Here is a 24,337-nt window from a genome sequence, read left to right as displayed (position 1 = left end):
CTCACTCACGTGCTCTGTTTGTTGGGGTAGCAACTTGCTATATTTTAGTAGTCCTATAGGGAGGCTCAAGTGGCAAGAAACTTGATGTCTCTTGCTAACAGTATCCAGCAAGGACCTGAGGTCTGCTCTTAGCTGTATGAATGAGCTTGGAAGCACATCCTCCTCTACTTGAGCCTTGGTAACTGCAGCCCCAGCTGATGCCTTGATTGCATCCTTGTGAGAGACCCTGAGTCAGAGACACCCAGTTAAATCACAGCTGGATTTCTGACCCACAGAACCTGTGAGATGTTTGTTGTGTTAAGCTATTAAGTTTTAAAGTAATTTGTTATGTAGCAGATCTTGGTACCTCCAAGTGGGTGCTGCCATAACAAATATGTAAAAATGTGGGAGTGACTTTGGAACCAGGCAGTGGGTGGAGGTTGGAAAATTCTGTGAATGATGGAGAAATTGCCTTGAACAGACTATAAATTCGGACTTGGAGGAAGCTGTAGGTGAGGGCTCAAAAGGAAATGAGAAAGGTATTGTTGAAACTGGAGGAAGGGGGGGGATCCTTGTTATGTTGAGACAGAAATTTAGCAACACTCTTGACATTAGTAGTGTGGAAAGTAGGAACTGCCTAATGAACTGGGTGATCTAGCTAAGGAGATTTCTAAGCAAAGAGTTGAAGGTGCCAACAGGTTTCTTTTTGCTGCTTACAGCAAAATGTGTGAGGTGCCCTGTGACCTCTTAACACTGTGGACCTACCACTCTTCTCGTATTTTTTTTTTAATTGAAGTAATAGTTGATTTACAATATTGTGTTAGTTTCTGGTGTACAGCAAATTGATTCAGTTACACGTATATCTATATATATGTGTATATATATTCTTTTCATATTCTTTTCCATTATGGTTTATTACAGGATACTGAATATAGTTTCCTGTGCTATACAGTAGGACTTTGTTGCTTATCTATTTTATATATAGTAGTTTGTATCTACTAATTCCAAACTCCTAATTTATCCCTCCCCCACCTCCTCTCCCCTTTGGTAAGTTTGTTTTCTGTGTCTGTGGGTCTGTTTCTGTTTTGTGAATAAGTTCATTTGTGTGATATTTTAGATTTCACATATAAGTGATACCATATGGTATTTGTCTCTCTCTTTCTGACTTCACTTAGTATGATAATCTCTAGGTCCATCCATGTTGCTGCAAATGACATTTATTTCCTGGCTGAGTAGTAGTAGTATTATGTATATATACCACATCTTCTTTACCCATTCATCTGTCAATGGACATTTAGGTTGCTTCCATGTCTTGGCTATTGTAAGTAGTGCTGCTATGAACATTGGGGTGCATGTACCTTTCAAATCATAGTTTTCTCTGGATATGTGCCCGGGAGTGGGATTGCTGGATCATATAGTAACTCTATTTTAGTTTTTTAATGAATCTCCATACTGTTTTCCATAGTGACTGCACCAATTTTCATTCTCACCAACAGTGTAGGAGGGTTCCCTTTTCTCCACACCCTCTCCAGTGTTTGTTATTTGTAGACTTTTTAATGATGGTCATTCTGACCGGTGTGAGGTGATACCTCATTGTACTTTGATTTGCATTTCTCTAATAATTAGCATTGTTGAGCATCTTTTCATGTACCTTTTGGTCATCTGTATGTCTTCTTTGAAGAAATATCTATTTAGGTCTTCTGCCCATTTTTTGATTAAGGTTTTTTTTTTTGGTAATTGAGTTTATATGAGCTGTTTGTATATTTTGGAAATTAATCCCTTGTCAGTCACATTGTTTGCAAATATTTTCTCCCAGTCCATAGGTTATCTTTTTGTCTTGCTTATGGTTTCCTCTGCTGTGCAAATGCTTATAAGTTTGATTAGGTCCTATCTTCTAGTATTTATCTACTATGTTGTATGTACTTAATTATCTTTATTTCTCACTAGGCTGTGAGTTCTGTGAGATGCCTTTCAGTGTGAGAGTTTAGATCTTGCTCACAGTCTAGTTTTGTTTTTTTTTTTTGTATATGGCCTTTATTCTGTTGAGGTAGGTTCCCTCTATGCCCACTTTCTGGAGAGTTTTTATCATAAATGGGTGTTGAATTTTGTCAAAAGCTTTTTCTGCATCTATTGAGATGATCATATGGTTTTTATTCTTCAATTTATTAATATGGTTTATTACATTGATTGGTTTACATATATTGAGGAATCCTTGCATCCCTGGGATAAATCCCACTTGATCATGCTATATGGTCCTTTTAATGTGTTGTTGGATTCTGTTTGCTAGTATTTTGTTGAGGATTTTTGCATCTATATTCCTCAGTGATATTGGTCTGTAATTTTCTTTTTTTGTAGTATCTTTGGTTTTGGTATCAGGGTGATGGTGGCCTCACAGAATGAGTTTGGGAGTGTTCCTTCCTCTGCAGTTTCTTGGAAGAGTTTGAGAAGGATGGGTATTAGCTCTTCTTTAAATGTTTGATAGAATTCACCTGTGAAGCCATCTGGTCCTGGACTTTTGTTTGTTGGAAGATTTTAAGTCACAGTTTCAATTTCATTACTTGTGATTGGTCTGTTCCTATTTTCTATTTCTTCCTGGTTCAGTGTTGGAAGGTTATGCCTTTCTAAGAATTCGTCCACTTCTTCCAGGTTGTCCATTTTATTGGCATAGAGTTGCTTGTAGTAGTCTCTTAGGATGCTTTGTATTTCTGTGGTGTCTGTTGTAACTTCTCCTTTTTCATTTACAATTTTATTGATTTGAGTCCTCTCCCTCTTTTTCTTGATGAGTCTGGCTAATTATATATCAATTTTGTTTTTCTTCTCAAAGAACCAGCTTTTAGTTTTATTGATCTTTGCTATTGTTTTGTTTGTTTCTATTTCATTTATTTCTGCTCTGATCTTTATGATTTCTTTCCTTCTGCTAACTTTGAGTTTTGTTTGTTCTTCTTTCTCTAGTTCCTTTAGGTGTAAGGTTAGATTGTTTATTTGAGATTTTTCCTGTTTCTTGAGGTAGGCTTGTATAGCTATAAACTTTCCTCTTAGAAGTGCTTTTGCTGCATCCCATAGGCTTTGGATCATCATGTTTTCGTTGTCATTTGTCTCTAGGTTTTTTTTTATTTCCTCTTTGATTTTTTCAGTGATCTCTTAGTTATTTAGTAACGTATTGTTTAGCCTCCATGTGTTTGTGTTTTTTACATTTTTTCCCCTGTAATTCATTTCTAATCTCATAGCGTTGTGGTCAGAAAAGATGCTTGATATGATTTCAATTTTCTTAAATTTACTGAGGCTTGATTTGTGACCCAAGATGTGATCTATCCAGGAGAATGTTCCGAGCGCACTTGAGAAGAAAGTGTAATCTGCTGTTTTTGGATGGAATGTCCTATAAATATCAATTAAATCTATCTGGTCTGTTGTGTCATTTAAAGCTTCTGTTTCCTTATTTATTTTCATTTTGGATGATCTGTCCAATGGTGTAAGTGAGGTGTTAAAATGCCCCACTATTATTGTGTTACTGTCGATTTCCTCTTTTATAGTTGTTAGCAGTTGCTTTATGTATTAGGTGCTCCTATGTTGGGTGCATATATATTTGTTATATCTTCTCCTTGGGTTGATCCCTTGATCATTATTTAGTGTCCTTCTTTGTCTCTTCTAATTGTCTTTATTTTAAAGTCTGTTTTATCTGATATGAGTATTGCTATTCCAGCTTTCTTTTGATTTCCATTTGCATGGAATATCTTTTGCCATCCCCTCACTTTCAGTCTGAATGTGTCCCTAGGTGTGAAGTGGGTCTCTTGTAGACAGCATATATATGGGTCTTGTTTTTGTATCCATTCAGCAAGCCTGTGTCTTTTGGTTGGAGCATTTAATCCATTCACGTTTAAGGTAACTATCGATATGTGTGTTCCTATTACCATTTTCTTAATTGTTTTGGGTTTGTTTTTGGAGGTCCTTTTCTTCTCTTGTGTTTCCCACTTAGAGAAGTTCCTTTAGCATTTGTTGTAGAGCTGGTTTGGTGGTGCTGATTTCTCTTAGCTTTTGCTTGTCTGTAAAGCTTTTGATTTCTCCATCAAATCTGAATGAGATCCTTGCTGGGTAGAGTAATCTTGGTTGTAGTTTCTTCCCTTTCATCACTTTAAGTATATCATGCCACTCCCTTCTGGCTTGTAGAGTTTCTGCTGAGAAATCAGCTGTTAACCTTATGGGAGTTCCCTTGTATGTTATTTGTTGTTTTTCCCTTGCTGCTTTCAATTATTTTTCTTTGTCTCTAATTTTTGCCAGTTTGATTACTGCGTGTCTCGGCATGTTTCTCTTTGGGTTTATCCTGTATGGGACTCTCTGCACTTCCTGGACTTGGGTGGCTATTTCCTTTCCCATGTTAGGGAAGTGTTTTTTTTTCTTTTCTTTTTTTTTTTTTTTAGGGAAGTTTTTGACTATAATCTCTTCAAACATTTTCTCTGGTCCTTTCTCTCTCTCTTCTCCTTCTGGGACCCCTAAAATGCGACTGTTGTTGCCTTTAATGTTGTCCCAGAGGTCTCTTAGGCTGTCTTCATTTCTTTTCATTCTTTTTTCTTTATTTCTGTTCCGCAGCAGTGAATTCCACCATTCTGTCTTCCAGGTCACTTATCCTTTCTTCTGCCTCAGTTATTCTGCTATTGATTCCTTGGAGTGTAGTTTTCATTTCAGTTATTGTATTGTTCATCTCTGTTTGTTTGTTCTTTAATTCTTCTAGGTCTTTGTTAAACATTTCTTTCATTTTCTTGACCTTTTCCTCCATTCTTTTTCCGAGGTCCTGGATCATCTTCACTGTCATTATTCTGAATTGTTTTTCTGGAAGGTTGCCTATCTCCACTTTATGTAGTTGTTTATCTGGGGTTTTATCTTGTTCCTTCATCTGGTACATAGCGCTCTGCCATTTCATCTTGTCTATCTTTCTGTGAATGTGGTTTTTGTTCCACAGGCTGTAGGATTGTAGTTCTTCTTGCTTCTGCTGTCTGCTCTCTGTGGATGAAGCTATCTAAGAGGCTTGTGCAAGTTTCCTGATTGGAGAGACTGCCAGTCTAGTTTTAAAGAGATCTACACTCAGGTCTTGGCTCTGGTTCTTATTGTGTAATGGTAGTAAGTTACTTAACTTTTCTAAACCTCAGTTTCCTCATCTAGAGGGTGGGATTAATAATAAACTCCTAAAGATTGTGCATTTTGACTTTTGTGTTCACTACTATATCACCAGTACCTAGAAGAGTCTGGGCTCATAATAGATGCTTAATAAAGATTTATTGAATCTATGAATTGAATATCTCTATCTCAGAGCGTTATTGTATAGTTTAAATGAGGTAATACATGGTAGCAATTAGCACAGTGCCTGATGTATATTAATTGCTCAACAAATGCTTATTTTATTTAGGTTTTTCATTTTTTCTTTATTATTTTTCATTTTCATTTTTTCCTCATTATGTAATTCTATATGCATTAAAAGCTGTTCCATGCATAGGGCAACTTGCTAAGCAAAAGATTTGTTTAGGGGTTTCCCTGGTGGCGCAGTGGTTCAGAATCTGCCTGCCAATACAGGGGACACGGGTTCGAGCCCTGGTCTGGGAAGATCCCACATCCGCGGAACAACTAGCCCCGTGAGCCACAATTACTGAGCCTGCGCGTCTGGAGTCTGCTCCGCAACAAGAGAGGCCGTGATAGTGAGAGGCCCGCGCACCGCGATGAGGAGTGGCCTCCGCTTGCCGCAACTTGAGAAAGCCCTCGCACAGAAACAAAGACCCAACACAGCCATAAATAAATAAATAAATAAATAAATAAATTAATTAATTAATTAATTAATTAAAAAAAAGATTTGTTTATAGTCCTGGATGATACATCAGGAATCACTTGAGTTTAAAGTATGATTACTTGGACATGAAATGACTTCTACTTCTTGCCATGAGGAGAAACAGTTTCTGAACTTAACCTCTTATGGTAAACAATTAGAAAATTGGACACAGGATATCAAATACCTATTTTTAGATATTGGACAACAGGCAGTGTGGGAATGTGATTCCTAAGAAAAAGGAAACAGGTAAGGTGAGTGCTATAATTGCCCTGGATTTCTGCTAAAAGACACATTTCAGATCATGGTGCAGGCAGTGGGTATCTCAGGGCATGGTGTCTTGTTTAATTGGAGAGATAGAGACTGTAGTTCAGAGAGGTTGAAGTGGCTGAAAATTGCTGCACAGAGTTGCAGAGGAGAGGAAGCTCAGTAGAAAAAAGTTCTAGAAATCTGCATAGGGATTTCCTTTAGCCTTTGCTAAACAAGTGTGTAGAGTGTGTGTATATAGAATGGAACTCTCTGAAGCTGGGCAGGGATTGCCTGAGGAGCCACAAGTTGAGTAATTTCTAGAGCTGGGGAGTTGCTCAAGCACTGACCAGAGTGGTGAGACCTTTTTTGACCATCCAGTATGTTCAGTAGAGACCCCCAAATGTCCATGCCTTAGTAGTAGGAGTAAACTAGCCTGAAGTAATGTCTACCCCCAATCTTTCCTAAAACTTATAGCAGACTTCAAAGATCAAGCTGATCCACAAATTACTTAAGTGACTTTCAAAACAAAGCTCAACAATCTTTAAAAGAAAATAACAGGGGCTTCCCTGGTGGCACAGTGGTTGGGGGTCTGTCTGCTGATGCAGGGGACGCGGGTTCGTGCCCCGGTCCGGGAGGATCCCACATGCTGCGGAGCGGCTGGGCCCGTGGGCCATGGCTGCTGAGCCTGCGCGTCCGGAACCTGTGCTCCGCAGCCGGAGAGGCCACAGCAGTGAGAAGCCCGCGTAACACAAAAAAAAAAAGAAAAAGAAAGAAAATAACAAAATCCAGACACTTAAATGTATAACACTGTGTACAGCTTGCAATAAAAAATTACTAGAATCAGGAAAATGTGAACACCAGGAGAACTTAAGGCAGCGAAAACAGGCTAAGAATAACAAAGATGATAGACTTAGCAGACAAAAACTTTTAAATGGGCATTATAAATATGATCAGAATGCTCAGAGATTTAAAAGAAAATATGAATGTAATGAGAAGAAAATGAAAATATTAAAAACAATGTAATTTGCAGAGATGAGAAACACAATAAATGAAAAATTCACTGATTGTGATTAACAGGAGATAACAGCAGTTTCTTATCTGATGAGGAAAAGATCAATGAACTTGAAGATATAGCAAGAAACTACCCAAAAATTAAACACAGAGAAAAGAACAACTAAAAAAAAAAACTGTACAGAACTTTTGTGATCTAGGAGACAGTGTGGGTCTAATTCTACTCCCAGAAGAAGGGGGAGGGCAAAAAAAAAAAGTTTAAAGTGATAGTGACTGAAAAATTTCCTAACTTTATAAATACTGTAAACCTACCAATCCAAGAGGTTCAATAATTTCAAGCAGAATAAACACAAAGATGACCATACTAAGGCACATCATAGTTAAATGGCTGAAAACCAGTGTTAGAGAAAAAAAATTTTAAAGCAGCTAGGAAAAAATATTTTAGTACAGAGGAACAAAAAATGATAGGGCTTCCCTGGTGGCATAGTGGTTGAGAGTCCGCCTGCTGATGTAGGGGACACGGGTTCGTGCCCTGGTCCGGGAAGATCCCACGTGCCACGGAGCGGCTGAGCCTGTGAGCCATAGCCACTGAGCCTGCACGTCTGGAGCCTGTGCTCTGCAACGGGAGAGGCCACAGCAGTGAGAGGCCTGCGTACCGCAAAAAAAAAAAAGAGATAGCAGATTTCTTGCTTGAAATATCAATAATATATTACAGAACATAATGGAATGATATCGTTAAAGTACTAAAAGATAAAACTGTAAACCCAGATAGAATTTTATACCCAGCAAAAATATCCCTCAAAATGAAGGCCAAATACTTTTTCACACATCAAAATCTGAGAGAATTCTTTGCCAGCAAATTTGAACTACAAGAAATATTGAAGGCAGTTCTTCATGTGGAAAGAAGATGATAACAGATCAAAACTTGGATTTACACAAGGGAATAAAGAACACCAGAAATAGTAAATGAGTAAATAAAAGACTTTTTTGTCATCATTTATTTAGAAGATAATTGGTTAAAGCTAAATAGTAACAACATATATTAATATTAAATGTATACATAAAATATACGACAGCAGAAGCTCAAAGGACAGGAGGCAGCAATGAAAGCATCGCCTTCCTAAGAGTCTTATGTTATATGTAAAGTGATGTAATTTTATTTGAAGGTAGACTGTGATAAGATGCACTTTGTGAAACCCTAGAGCAACCAAGCAAAAAGTAAAAGAAGTATAGCTAATGTATCAATAGAGTATATGAGTCACTAAAAATACTCAAGCCAAAATTACTTAGGAAAAGAGGGAAAAAGAAAATAAAACAGGTGGGACAAATAGAAAATAGCAGGATGGTAGATTGCTATGACTATATCAATATTAAGTGGTCTAAGCACTAATTAAAATGCAGATTGTCAGACTGGATTTAGGAAAGAGCAAGATCCGGATATGTGGGCTAAAGACTTTATAAAGAAACAGGTAGGTTAAAAGTAAAATGATGGAAAAACATGTACTGTACAAAACTGAACATAAGAAAGCTGGAGTACTGATTACTATTTAAAGTAGACATAAAAATAAGGGAAAAAGGGACATTTCATAATGGCAAGGGAGTCAGTTCATCAAGAAGGTATATTCTAAGCGTATGCTTTCATTAGTAAGCTTCAAAATTCATGAAATGGAGGTCAACATTCCTTTCCCAGAACTAATAGTACAGGTAGACAGAAAATTAGTAAGCGGTTAGAAGACTTAAGCAACATTATCAACAAATATAACCTAATTTGCATTTTTAGAGCACTCAGCAACAGCATAGTACACATTCTTTTCCACTGCACATGGAACATTCACTAAGATAAACCATATGCTGAGACATAAAATAAGTCTTATTAACTTTAATAGGAATGAAATCATATAGAATATGTTCTCTTATCAAAAGAGAGTGAAATTAGAAATCAGTAACAGAAAGATATATGGAAACTCTCCAAAACATTTGGAAATTAAAAAACATTTCTAAATAATCCAAGGGGCAAAGAATCACAAGAGAAATTAAAAAATATTTTGAACTGAGTGGTAATGAAAACATACCATAAATTTTGGGGGATATAGCTAAGGGAAATGTATAGCTTTGAAAGATGCTTTATATTAGAAAGGAAGAAAAGTCTAAAGTCAATAATTTTCTAAGCTTCTACCTTAAAAAGATAGAATAAGATGAGCAAATTAAACCCAAGGTAAGTAGAAGGAAGGAAATAAAGGTAAGAGCAGAAATCAGTGAATTTAGAAAACTGCTAAATAGAGAAAACCAGTGAAATCAAAATCTGGTTCTTTGAAAAGATAAATAAAAATGATAAGCCTTTAGTTTGATTGATTAAGGGAAAAAAAGATACAAATTACCAATGCCAGGAATGAAAGAGGGGATATTACTACAGATACTACATAAATTAAAAGCATAGTAAAGGATCATTGTGGACTTTATGCCAGTAAATTCAACAACTTAGAGGAAGTAGACAAATTCCTTAAAAGAGACCACCAAAGCTGACACAAGATAAAATTGAAAATCTGAATGTCCCTTTATCCCTATATTTACTAAAGAAATTGAATTCATAATTTAAAACCTTCTCATAAAGAAAATTCTAGGCCAGGTGGCTTCAATGGTGAATTCCATCAAACTTTTAAGAAATAAATAATACTAACTGCCCTTAAACATTTCCAGAAAATAGAAGATAACATTTCCCAACTCATTTCATGAGGTATTATTACCCCAATACCAAAGCCATACAAATACATTGTAAGAAAAGTACATGACAATATCCTTCATGAATACAAATACAAAACTCTTTAACAAAATACAGCAAGTTGATCCAGCAATATAAATGTAAATATGACGACGATAGATCATGACTAAGTGGAATTTCTGCCAAATGTACAAGTTTGGTTTAGCAGTAAAAAAAAAACACCCCAAACCTAGCTATATACGGTCAATCCTTATTATTTGCAAATCCATATTTGAAAATGTTCCCACTAGTGAAAATTTATTTGTAATTCCAAAATCAAAACTCACGATATTTGTGCAATCATTCACAGACATTCATGAGAAGTTTGAGTGGCCCAACGTGTACATTCTCAAGTGGGGTGGAACAAAGCACTCTGCCTTCTTTCAGCTCTCATACTGTAAACAAGTACCCTTTTCACAGTCTATTTAGTGCCATATTTTTCTCATTTTTTCCTTTTGTTGATTTTTTTCTTTAAAATGGCTTTCAACTGTAGTGCTGAAGTGCTGTCTATTGTTCCTAAACACAAGAAGATGATTATGTGTCTTACGGAGAAAATATACATTAGATAAATTTTGTTCAGGCCTGAATTATAGTGCTGTTGGCCATGATTTCAATGTTAATGAATCAGTCATATATATTAAATAAGGCGTCTTTAAACAGAACACACATAAAACAAGTTTATGTATTGATTGGTTGATGAAAACGTGATCAGAAGCTTTCAGGGGTCTAACCCTGTATTTCTCCCAGGAGCAGTTGTTTCAGAGTTCTCGACAACTTTATAGAACATAACTACCATGAGTAATGAGAATCAACTGTATTTCAGCCTGTTATCTAAGAGCAAAGAAGGAAAACCGTGATTATCTCAGTTTATGCAGAACATGTATTTGACAAAATTCATCATCTTTTCCTGTTAAAAACTCTCAGGAAACTAGGACTAGAAGAGAACTTTGGAACAAAAGACAGCTTTATTATATTATATATAAATGTATAATGTAAGCCTACAGCTAATATCTTACACTCATAAGATCAGAGCAAACCAAGGATTCAGCTCTCATAACTGCCATTCTGGTCCTAAAATTTATACGAAAAAATATGTATACATATATTTTTTATTATTAAACCTAAAATTTACATGAAAATGCAAAGACCTAAAATTTATGTTGAAACGCAAATAGTCAAAACAATAGTGAAAAATAATAATTCCAGTTGACAAGCTTATACTCTACTGCCTGTGAACAGAGAGATCAGTAGAACAGAACATCTAGAAATAGCCCACACATTTCAGTAAAGTTTCAACAGATGGTTCTGAAACAGATGGTAGAGGGGGTAATCTTTGGCCCTTTCCTCAAACTATACACAAAAATGAAATCTAAATGGATCAAAGATCTAAATTTGAAAGCTAAAATTGGTAAATGTCTGGAAGAAAACATAGGAGCAAATCTTCTTGATCTTGGGGTAGGCAAAGATTTCTTAAGACACAAAGAACTATTAACACACAAACTACTAATAGAAGTAGTTGATAAATTGTATAATATTGAAATTAAAAATTGCTTTTCAGAAAACATTATTAAAATTAAAACACACCTCAGACTAGGCACAAATGCTCACATACATATATTTGACAAAGGACTTGCATCCAGAATACATGAGTCCAGTTTGAGACAAATCACCAAATTAAAAAAGGGACAATGGATTTGATCAGACACCTCACCAAAGAAGACATATGAACGGCCAAAAAGCACTTAAAAGTGCTCAATATCATTAGTCATTGGGGAAATGTAATTTAAAGCCACAGTGAGATACCTTTACACATTTACTAGAATAACTAAAATGGAAAAAAACCTCACAATACTAAATGTTGATGTGAGTAACTGCAACTCTTATGTACTCTTGGTTGGAATGTAAAATGGTACAACCAGTTTGGAAAACATTTTGGCAGTGAAATAAAAAGTGAGACCCTGCTATCCTTTGACCCAGCATTTCCACTATTTCTCCAAGAGAAATGGAAACATATATCAACAAAAAGACTTGTCCAGGAATGCTTTATTTTTAATAGTGAAACACAGGAAGCAACCCAAATGTCCATCAACAGGCAATTGGATAACCAAATTGTAGTATATTGCATTTGTCTGGGTTCTCCAGAGAAACATAACTGATAGGATATACAGTGTATATTGTATGTATCATATATATATCAATATATATTTACATCCTATTGACACATTAGATAGAGAGATAGGTAGGTAGATAGATAGTTAGGGATTTATTATAAGGAATTGGCTCACGTGGTTATGGAGGTTGAGAAGTGCCACCATCCACAGTCTGCAAGCTGGAAACCCAGAAGTGTCAGTGATATAGTTCCAGTCTGAGTCCAAAGGCCTGAGAACCAGGAGAACTGGTGCTGAGTCTGAGTCTGAGTCCGAGTCTGGAGGCAGAAGACCAGTGTCCTGGCTTGAAGGCAGTCATGCAGGGAGAGAGCAGATTTTCCCTTACCCAACCTTTTTCTATTCAGGTCTCCTGTGAATTGGATGAGGCTTATACATGTTGGGGAGGGCAATCTGCTTTACTTAGTCCAGCAATTCAAATATTAGTCTCATCCAGAAACACCCTCCCAGACACACCCAGAATAATGTTTAACCACCTATCTGGGCACCCCATGGCCCAGTCAAGTTGACATAAAAGTAACCATCATGGGGCTTCCCTGGTGGCACAGTGGTTGAGAGTCCGCCTGCCGATGCAGGGGACACGGGTTCGTGCCCCGGTCCGGGAAGATCCCACATGTTGCAGAGCGGCTGGGCCCGTGGGCCATGGCCACTGAGCCTGCGCGTCCGGAGCCTGTGCTCTGCAACGGGAGAGGCCACAACAGTGAGAGGCCCGTGTACCACAAAAAAAAAAAAAAAAAAAAGTAACCATCATGTATTTCCATTCAATGAAGTACTCTTCAGCAATAGTAGAAAGGAATGAACTGCTAATACACAAAAGGATGAATCTCACAGGCATTGTACTGAGTGAAAGAAGTCAGACACAAAAGAGTATATACTATATGATTACATTTATATGACATTTTAAAAAAGGCAAAACTTACCTCTGACAAGAGAGCAGATCAGAGTTTACCTCGGCCCAAGGGTGGAGAGGTTGACATCAAAGGAGCATGAGGAATCATTTTAGGGTAATGGCAATATTCTAGATCTTGACTGTAATGGTGATTAAATGGGTATATTTATTTTTCAAAACTCTTCAAAATTGTACACTAAAAAAGGGTTAATTTTACGTAAATTAAACCTCATGTTTAACAAAAGAATAATTACTAAATAGATTTTTTAAAAAAATTTTGTTGGCATGTAGTTGATTTTTAATGTTGTGTTAGTTTCTGCTGTACAGCAAAGTGACTCAGTTATACATATACATATATCCACTCTTTTAGATTCTTTTTCCCATATAGGCCATTACAGAGTATTGAGTAGAGTTCCCTGTGTTATACAGTAGGTCCTTATTAGTTATCTATTTTATATATAGTAATGTGTATATGTCAATCCCAATCTTCCAATTTATCCCTCTCCCCCACTTACTCCCAGTAACCATAAGTTTGTTTCCTACATCTGTAACTCTATTTCTGTTTTGTAGATAAGTTCATTTGTACCCTTTTTTAAGATTCCACATACAAGCAATATCATATGGTATTTGTCTTTTCTGTGTCTGCCTTACTTCACTCAGTATGACAATCTCTAGGTCCATCCATGTTGCTAAAAATGGCATTATTTCATTCTTTTTTATGGCTGAGTAATATTCCATTATATATATGTGCCACATCTTCTTTATCTATTCCTCTGTCGATGAACATGTAGGTTGCTTCCATGTCCTGGCTATTGTAAATTAGATTTTTAAATTTAATTAGATTTTTAAATGCCTAGACCTTTTTTGATACCATGTCTATAGGAAATAAGTTTGATTAAATTAATCATTTAGTTCTTATTAGGGTTAATTTATTAATTTGGTACTGTTATGCCTGCAACAGTTATTCATTATGCTATCTGTTAATGTTTCATTGAAAACTTAATTGAAAAGTTAACTGAAGAAGAAACATGGAAATAACCGAAGAAGATACGAAGTTAGAAATAAATTATGGAAACACATACTTTTTTCCTATATTTCTCTTAATAGATTATAAATAAGTTGTCATGTAAGTTTATCATTTCAAAGCATAGTTTTTAATATCTTTAATATTCCATTATATATTTTCCATCCATTTCCTTAACCTCCAATTTTGGACATATTATTTATGGTATTTACTATTGCAAATGTTATGAATGTCTTTGAATTTAAAGCCCTTTTCCACATTTAATTATTCTGTTTACATGCCTAGATAGAGAGTTGTTGAATCAAAGAATATGAGTTTTTAAAATATAGGTAATAAGTTCACATGTAAAATTTAAAAGGTATAATTAGAAAGACAGTGAAATATCTCCCTTGTACCTCTGTCTGCCAGCCATCCAGTTCCCCTTTCTGGAAGTAGCCGTTGTCATTGGTTTTTTATATTTCTTTCCAGAGACATTTTAAGTGTGTGTGTAGGAGGAGGAAGTTTAGACAGTGGATGAATAGGCATATACTTTTATAAGAATTTAATCATACTGTGTGTGCTAATTAAGATAAAAATCAGCTACATTGAATTTTACTAGAATTTAATAAAAGAAAAGGAAGATAAAATGAAATCAAAGGAATCTCCCACAATTTAAATGATCCTTGGGAATTTCCTGGTGGTCCAGTGGTTGGGACTCTGTGCTTTCACTGCTGCTTTCACTGCGGAGGACCTGAGTTCAATCCCTGGTCGGGGAACTAAGATCCCTCCTACAAGTCACACAGCACAGCCAAAAAAATTTTCTTCATCAGAAGGAAAGATCTCTTTAAGATTAAGAAAAGAGATTATGATTAATATTTTAAAAATACTAGTAATGTAAAAAAGAAATATAAATTGCCAGTAAAATTAATATTATAGAAGTCAATAATTGAAATGCAAATAAAATGATATTTTTAATCTTTGGGAAGATTGGAAAAAATTGACAAAATATACTTCAGAGGGGGCTTCCCTGGTGGCGCAGTGGTTACAAATCTGCCTGCCAATGCAGGGGACATGGACCAGGGAAGCCCTTGGCTCTTCTTTTTACCCACTTATTTTATTCCTGAAATGTTTTTGCCAGAATGTGAATAAACTACATCCTTTTGGGGAAAAAAAAATTGAGATAATTAAGTAAACATAAAAGGATATATATCTGCCATTGAAAATGTCCATCAATATGGGATTAAGTTATGATGTATCCATTCAATAGGATACTATTCAGCTATTAAAAATGGTGATGTGGGGACTTACCTGGTGGCGCAGTGGTTGGGAATCCGCCTGCCAATGCAGGGGACACGGGTTCGAGCCCTGGTACGGGAAGATCCCACATGCCGCGGAGCAACTAAGCCCATGCGCCACAGGTACTGAGCCTGCGCTCTAGAGCCCGTGAGCTACAACTACTGAGCCTACGTGCCGCAGCTACTGATGCCTGTGCGCCTAGAGCCTGTGCTCCGCAACAAGAGAAGCACCGCCAATGAAAAGCCCACGCAACGCAACAAAGAGTACATCCCACTTGCCGCAACTAGAGAAAGCCGGTGCGCAGCAACGAAGACCCAACACAGCCAAAATAAATAAATTAATTAATTAATTTTTAAAAATGGTGATGTATTGTAGATTCATATTTATTACAGTGGCAATAGGTCCTCGACATGCCCTTTTTCTTTCTGAACAATAAGTAATAGCATGCCTAATGGGACCTCATTTATATAAAATTGTACGTCTGTGTAAGTGTAGACAGATTTCTGGAAAATAAATACTCATTAAAACGGTTATCTCTTGAGTGGTGGCCTATTGGGATTTTTTGTGTGTTTTTTTTTAAATACTGTTAGTTTTCTTTATACTAAGTATTTATCATTTTTATACATGAAGAAGGAAAGATTTTTTTCCCCTTTCCGAACAAATGCATATGTCTAGTTTATCCCTTCTGCTTGTTAAATGACTTTGTGGATAGCAAGAAATATAGCTTTTAAGCCAATACCTGATCAATTTCTGCAAATACCTAAATCTAACAAGGTCTGTAGAACCTTTGTAATGTAATACCTAAGGGCCATGGTTTGGGATGCTCTACTACTGCCATTGAAGTTACCCAGGAACTAGCTGAACTGGTGCAGATGGTTGGGGAGTTCTGAACTCCAGAGCCCAGGGCATTGACTGAAATTTTTAATGCCACACCCAGCTGTAGCTAACTTCTTTTAAGACTTGATTTTTAAAGAACAAAGTCAAGTTTAAACTTCTGCTTTTTTGTTTGTTTGTTTGTTTGTTTTTGCAGTACGCGGGCCTCTCACTGTTGTGGCCTCTCCCGTTGCGGAGCACAGGCTCCGGACGCGCAGGCTCAGCGGCCATGGCTCACGGGCCCAGCTGCTCCGCAGCATGTGGGATCTTCCCGGACCGGGGCACAAACCCGCGTCCCCTGCATCGGCAGGTGGACTCTCAACCACTGCTCCACCAGGGAAGCCCAACTTCTGTTGTGTTGATTTACTTTTTCTCAGCTTTGTTTAGGTATAATTGATAAATAAAATTGTAAGATATATAAAGCATACCTCATAAGGATTTAATATATGTAAGCACTGTGAAAAGATTTCTCCCATCTAGTTCATTAACACATCCATCACCGCACATATCTATCTTTTTTTGTTTGTGTGAGAGAACATTTAAGTTCTGCTCTCTTAGCAGATTTCCCTTACACAATATAGTGTTATCAACTGTAGTCACCATGTTATACATTTACACCTCAGACCTTATTTATTCATCTTATAGCTGAAACTTTATACCCTTTCATCAGCCTTTCCCTGTTTTTCCCATACCCTGGCAATCACTTTTCCTACTCTCTGTTTCTATGAGTTTGATTTTTGAAAAAAGATTCTACATATAAGTGATACCATGCAGTATTAGTTTTTGTTGATTTACTTTGGGTTAACAAAAGAGTATCTGAATTTATTGCATGCACCTGCCCTTGCTGATAGAAACATTAGAAGTCATTCTCTTCATATATGTCAGGTATTATTTTAATCATTCAATTGGGGGTGGAAGTAAAATTCCTGCCCTTCAAAATCTCACTGTCTCCTAGAGCACTGGGACAGTCAAGAGACCATTTCAGTGAACCGTGCTATGGCAGCACACAGGAGGGCTTTTGACCCAGGTGTTGATGTGTTTCTTGGGGGTTTGAGTGGCTGTTCAAGTAAGATTTTCCAGAGGAAACATTTGTACTGAATTTTCAATTTCAGTTCAGACATCCAGACTGCAGTTTGAAAGATTAAACACGAATTAGCCAAACCCAGGAAAGGGATATGAGGATTATGTAGGCAGAGGCAAAAGCCTGTAGGCATGCAGGGTCTGGTACATGTTGGGAACTGCAAGTCGTTCAGCGTGATCGGGATTTGAGGCAGTGTAGGCAAGAAAGGAAGCCTGGAGAAGTCAGATCATGAAGGATCTTGTTAGCTGTCAAAGAGTTTCTTCCTCTGGACTTCCTTGTAAATACAGCCTTTGTTCATGTAGGTTGGGATTCTTTGAATCATCTTTGACTCTTTGAGGCTCCCTCCCTTCCCTTAAACTCCCTCATAATTAGGCACCAAATCTTGTCAATTTTGGGAACTTGGATTGAAATGGAATGATGACAAGCTAGATGTACACTCTGTGTTCTTTATGGCAGGCTGTAACTTAGTGTTTTTAATTTCTAGGGCTTAGTGCTGGCTCACAGACCCTTAAAAATGTCTAAATGAAGGGAGTTCAAAAGAGAAAATGTTTAGTATTTTTACATGTGACCATGTATAACTTTTCTGTTCTCCATTTTGTTATAGAAAATCTAATGGTCTTAGGAGGCCTGGTTGAAAAGTCGGCACTTGGATAATTTAAAATCTTGAAAATGGAATCAGACCTGTTAGTAAGATCTATCTTATCAGTGCACTGGTGGGTGGCTGAAGCAATGTTATAGTCAGGGAAGAAAAATGTCAGACAGCTTTTAACAATTTGATTTTAATGAATGTACACCAGTTTACATAGTGTGTGTGGCTTTTTTTTGTGTGTGCCCAAGAACAATCTTCTTGTGACTGTCCCAGTAGAGATTAATTTTTTAGTTAGAGGAAAAATAGTGAACATGTATATTTATTGCTTTTCACTTGTCACAGTTAATAATGTGGGTACATGCTTCCTTGAACTTATGGGTATGTACTGTAATTATTTTGTGTTTAACTATAAGAGGAAGACTGTATGCAGAGATGGTTAACATTTGAAACAATTAGGCGTTGTTGTAGTGAAATAGTTGTGCCATTTTGAAAGCAAATTATGTATCTGAGGAACATCTTGTGAAACAACTTTTATGATTATCAGCGACACAGCTGCTAAAAGTATTATCGTGGTGGAATTGAATCTTTTGTTATTTGGGTCACATAACCAGCAACTGAACTTTTATACTTGTAACTATATAAGACCCTTATTAAGAAATAAGTAGAAGAGAGGTGTCATAAAGTGTTTTCATATATGGCCTTAAGAAGAACAAGGTATTTGTTACCATATAAAGCTAGAGTGATAGTATTATAATATAATCCTACTCATGCATATATTTGATATTTTTAAACCCCTTAATTTTTTATTTTAATTTATTATTATTATTTTGGCTGTGCCGCACGGCATGTGGGATCTTAGTTCCCCAACCAGGGATTGAACCCATGCCCCCTGCAGTGGAAGCATGGAGTCTTAACCACTGGACCACCAGGGAAGTCCCTTAATTTTTTAATTTTTAAAGCATAAATTACCTAAGCCTATTGCCTTCTCCCTTCCAAAAAAAAAAAAAATGGAGATATGAGACTCTTTTTTATACATCACCTCTAACTTCCCATTACCTCTAGTTCTTTTTTGTTTGTTTTGTTTTTAGTTTTTGGCTTATATCTAAATACATATCCTGTAGCTTGAAATGGAAAATATATTTGCATATGTGGCTTTAAGTATAGCTCCTATAGGCTGGTTAGTATGGTTTCTTACAGTCTATTTATTATAACAAAAATTAAGATATGTGCCTTACAGAGCTAATTAAAATGGAATTTCACCTGTAACTTTATCTTAGCTGCCTTATATCCTTTTGAGTATAGGTGGTATAATGATAAATGAGTATTTTACATATTATACCTACTTAATCTTAAAACCAAGATGAACATTTTTTAAATGGATAGATATACATTTGTATTATTTTCTTTTTTTTTTTGTAGAGATGATTGTAGTTGTAAGAAATAATGTGGAGATCTTTTGTACACTTCGCCCTTTTTTCTCCACTGATAACATTTTGTAGAACTCTATAGTATTTTGACATTGTACAATCCACTGCTCTTATTCAGATTTCTTCAGTTGTACTTATTTCTGTGTGTGTGTGTTGAATTCTATACTGCTTAATCTCCTTTGTATGTTTGTATATTCACCACCACAGTCAAGATATTGAATAGTTCCCTATCACCAGGGTCCTGCATGTTGCCCTTTTATAACACCTACTTCTCTCCTGCCACTTCACCTTCCCTCCCCTATCTATTAGTGGACCCCTGGCAACCACTGATCTTTCTTCCATTTCTAAAAGTTCCTCATTTCAAAAATGTTGTACAAATGAAGTCATACAGCAGGTAACCATTTGAGATTGACTATTTTTACTCAGTATAATTCTCTGGAGATTCATCAAAGTTTGTGTGAATCAAGAGCTTATTCTTTTTATTACTCACTTTTTGTATTTAAGTTAGAGAACCTCCACTTAGTTTCTACTTTGTTTCCTTCCTAATCTATTTTTATCTCTCTCTCTCTTTTTTTTTTTTTTTTTGCGTACGCGGGCCTCTCACTGTTGTGGCCTCTCCTGTTGCGGAGCACAGTCTCCGGACGCGCAGGCTCAGCGGCCATGGCTCACGGGCCCAGCCGCTCCGCGGCATGTGAGATCTTCCCGGACCGGGGCACGAACCCGTGTCCCCTGCATTGGCAGGCGGACTCTCAACCACTGCACCACCAGGGAAGCCCCTAATCTATTTTTAAAATAAATGTATTTGTCTTAATTCTAGGTGACAAAGCAAGACCGCCTTCCTCCAGCCCCTCTAGCATCATCCGCCGTACCTCTTCCCTGGATACACTTGCTGCGCCGTACCTTGCAGGGCACTGGCCTCGTGATGGTCATGGGCAAGCTGCTCCCTGCATGCGGGACAAGGCCACACAGGTAGGGTTATTACAGTTCTTATCTTGAAGTGTTTCACTCTGAAACCATTTTCATAATATTATTTGTTCTACTCTGTGCTCAAATTTGTCAAATATTAGTGTGTGTTAGCATTATCTGGGAAGCTTATCAAGAGTCCAGATCCCCAGGCTTGACCTTCACATATTCTCTCGTAGGTTTTGGTTGAGGCTTGGGAATGTGCATTTTAAACAGTACCCAAAGTAATTCCGATACATACAGATAATATATGCACATACTTTTCTCCCACTTACTTTTTTTTTTTTGCCTGTGGCTTAGTTCCCCACCTGGGGATCAAACCTGGGCCCCTAGAGTGAAAGTGCAGAGTCCTAACCACTGGACTGGCAGGGAATTCCCCTCCCACTTACTCTTTATAGTCAGTTCAGAACATCACAAGATATTTAATATACGGAATTTGGACTTAAAAATCTGTTACAGTAAAGATTACTTTAGTTTCCATCCAACCTTATATTTTTGTGCTCAAAAATCTTCGTGTGTTGCAAGATGGGGATTATATGCTATTGCTGATAGAATCTGTAAATGTAAATATCCGACAAAGGGACTCTGGAAGCAAAGTTTTGTACTTTTAAATTTATAAAAAGTTTTAATTAAAAAAGTCTTAAGAGATCATTTGATGTACCTCCTAGTCTTACAGATGAGGAAACTGAAGTCCAAAATCATAGAGCCAGTTGATGATGCGTCTCAGTTAAATATTAAATATTTGTCTAGTCATTTATTTAATGTTTCTCATATTCATTAGATGGTTCTCCCATGAAGGCAGAAACTGTGTCTGGCTTGTTCATTTCTGTATTTTCATCCTCAGGACTTAGTACTGTACCTGATGGAATAAGCACTCAAGGAATATTTGCAAAGGACTGAATGAGCAGAACAGTTAAAGTTTTATGGCTAGTGAAGAAAGAAAATCATTTAAAGAGTTAAAAGATTCTTTATACTGATTGTTGAAAATCAGCTAAGGTACATCTTGATTTAGCCTTTAAATTTACATCACTGATGGTTGCTTGATCTCAGCACTTTGTGAGAGAATATCCTTTTACAAGACCAAGTAAATACACTTTGCAGTGTTTTTTGGATTTACATACTGGTTTCTAGAATTCCAGATGTTCCTGGTGGACTTAGTTTGTTTTCTGTTCTTATACTCTTGAAACTGAGCCCCATTGTTAGGGTAGATGCTTGGGATTCGAAATTACCTTGAGGGTTATACTCCAGTTGCAACTACGGAAATGAAAATGCAGAGTCTGTACTCATTAAAAGTAATGAATCTTTTCTGAAATTGTGACTTTTTAAACCGAAGAGTTCTGTAGAACTCTGCATTTATTCAAAATCTGTAACTTTGCTGAGATTAGGGCACGTTGTATAGAAAATGAATACAAATTCTTTTCCCACTTTGGTTATTACAGAATATTGAGCAGCATTCCCTGTGCTATACAGTAGAATTTGAAAAAGACTAGATACATGTATATGTATAACTGAATCACTTTGCTGTACACAATATTGTTAATCAGCTACGCTCCAATATAAAATTAAAAACTAACACAACATTGTTAATTAGCTATGCTCCAATATAAAATTTTTTAAAAGAAATGAATACAGTCTCTACTTGCTTTCTGCTTAATCCACAGGTCGTCTTTAAATTAGTATGGGTGCATTTCCTTGAACATTTCTGCAACCCTCTTTCTTTGCTCTGTAGTTTCAGGTTCAGTGTGTTGAGATATTTTGTCTTACCGGTAAGAATATACATTCTTATAAGCCGTTGGCAGCCCCTTGATCTGTAGAAGCAGTTCAGTAAGTCTTTTGAGTTACTGTGACCTAGCTGTGGCTGTGACCACAGCTGTGGACAAGTTGCTGTGACTTAGCTCTGGCTACCACTTGACTGGTGTTCCTGTTTTTTCTTTTGTTTGGAACGCTTTCCCACCATTTGCCTGGACAGCTTACACTCTGATGCTTACAGCAGCCTCCCCCGATCCTATAGAACCTTGCCTACCTACTTTCCCTGTCCTTCCAGGTCTGGATTAGGTGCCTTTCTTAGGGAACCTCAGTCATCACATATCATAATTGGCTATTTATTCCTTCTGTCCTAGAAAAAACTCTTTCAGAATAAAAACTCTCTAACTTCAGTACCTAGTCTAGTGCCTGATACATTAGAAGATGCATAATAGCTTTCCAGTATACAATGTAAAATTGAACAAAATTGAAACATGCTTAATTAAAACTCAATTTTACTTTTTATTAATACCTGAGTGTCTTATAATAAAGGCACAGCTTCTTAGTTGAACAAAGAAAGCAATTATCTTTTGAAGTAGCAGTTTAAGTAAAATTAATGATTTTGCCGAGTATTTTTTCCTGCCTGAACATCTTATCACTGAAATTAACAAAGCTGTCTTTTGCTCTTTATGCTTATTTTTACCTTACCAACTAATATTCTTGTTCTCATCTTTAATTTGTTCTTAAATCTATAGGAGACTTTTATATTCCTTTGCTTTTCCTTGAATTTTTATACTTAAAATTAATATCTTTAGTAATTTCTCTAATTTTTAAAAATTTTTATTTGGGGAAAAAGTCCCAAGTTTATAGAAGAGTCCCAAGAGTAGTAGATTGAACACCCTATACTCCTCACCTATGTTTACCAATAAACATTTTTGCATATTTTGTTTTCTTTGTGTATATATAATTGTTATTATTACTGTTGTTATTATTTGCTAATTGTTAATAATTTACAGAAATTCTGACTCTTCTCAAATACTTCAGGATGTATATGAACAAAGACTTAAAAACTATTACCAAAGTAATTATCAAATTCAGGAGATTTAACATTGATACAATGCTACTATTTAATATGTGATACATAGACACATTTTTTTTCAGTTTCCCCAATGATGTTATCTGTAGCAGTTTCTCCCGTAAGCTAGGACCCAGTGAAGGAGCACAGGTGGCATTTAGATATCATGTTTCTTTAGAATCCTTTAATCTGGAACAGTTTCTCAGCTTTTCTTTGTCTTTCATGACATTGATATTTTTAAGAATGCAAGCTAGTATTTTTGTTGAATCTTCTTAGCCTGTGTTTATCTGTTTTTTAAACTGTTAGATTCAGTAATAACATTTTTGGCAGGAGTACTATATGTGTTGTGTGTTCCTCTCTGTGCATGTGCATCAAGAGGTGCCCGATGTCAGTAATGTTAAGTTTGACCCACCAGATTCTCTTTGTAACTGTATGTACATAGTCTGTGGGGAAATATTTGAGACTGTAAATATCCTGTTCCCCAACAAGCTTTCATGCATTGGTTTTGGCATTCGTTGATGATTCTTGCTTGAACCAACAATTACTGTAGTAGTTCCAAATGATGATTTTCTAACTCTATTGTCATACTTCCTGCATTTATTTGTTGGTCTAATACTTTTTTCTTTAACCATTTTTATTTTTTTAAATTAATTTTTATTGGAGTATAGTTGATTTTTAATGTTGTGTTTCTGCTGTACAGCAATGTGACTCAGTTATACATATACATATATCCACTCTTTTTTAGATTCTCTTCCCATATAGGTCATTACAGAGTACTGAGTAGAGTTCCCTGTGCTATATAGTAGGTTCTTATTAGTTATGTTTTGTATATAGTAGTGTGCATATGTCAATCCCAATTTCCCAATTTTTCCCTCCCCTCCATGCCCCTTGGTAACCATAAGTTTGTTTTCTACATCGGTGACTCTGTTTCTGTTTTGTAAGTAGGTTCGTTTGCACCATTTTTTTAGATTCCACATATAAGCAATATCATATGATATTTGTCTTTCTCTGTCTGACTTACTTCGCTCAGTATGACAATCTCTAGGTCCATCTGTGTCAGTGCACATGGCATTATTTCATTCTTTTTTATGGCTGAGTAATATTCCATTGCATTATCTGTGTCACATCTTCTTTGTCCATTCCTCCATTGATGGACATTTAGGTTGCTTCCATATCCTGGCTATTGTAAATAGTGCTTGTATGCTGCAATGAATACTGGGGTACATGTATCTTTTTGAATTATGGTTTTCTCCAGATATATGCCCAGGATTGGTTTTGCTGGATCATATGGTAGCTCTATTTTTAGTTTTTTAAGGAACCTCCATTATGTTCTCCATAGTGGCTGTACCAATTTACATTCCCACCAACAATGTAGGAGGGTTCCCTTTTCTCCACACCCTCTCCAGCATTTACTGTTTGTAGATTTC

General features: G+C 36.4%; 1 protein-coding gene across 1 annotated transcript in view; it reads left to right on the top strand.

The window, feature by feature from the left end:
- Positions 1 to 24,337, top strand: part of FAM117B (family with sequence similarity 117 member B) — an 89,803-nt gene that overhangs the window by 30,082 nt on the left and 35,384 nt on the right. Inside the window, exon 2 of the mRNA XM_060152296.1 lies at positions 19,947 to 20,098. Coding sequence (XP_060008279.1) covers positions 19,947 to 20,098 — 152 coding nt within the window. The remainder of the gene's footprint in view (positions 1 to 19,946; positions 20,099 to 24,337) is intronic.

The sequence above is a fragment of the Lagenorhynchus albirostris genome, chromosome 6 (genome assembly GCF_949774975.1).
Source record: "Lagenorhynchus albirostris chromosome 6, mLagAlb1.1, whole genome shotgun sequence".
Taxonomy (NCBI): Eukaryota; Metazoa; Chordata; class Mammalia; order Artiodactyla; family Delphinidae; genus Lagenorhynchus; species Lagenorhynchus albirostris.
This window is presented reverse-complemented; position numbering and strand designations above follow the sequence as displayed.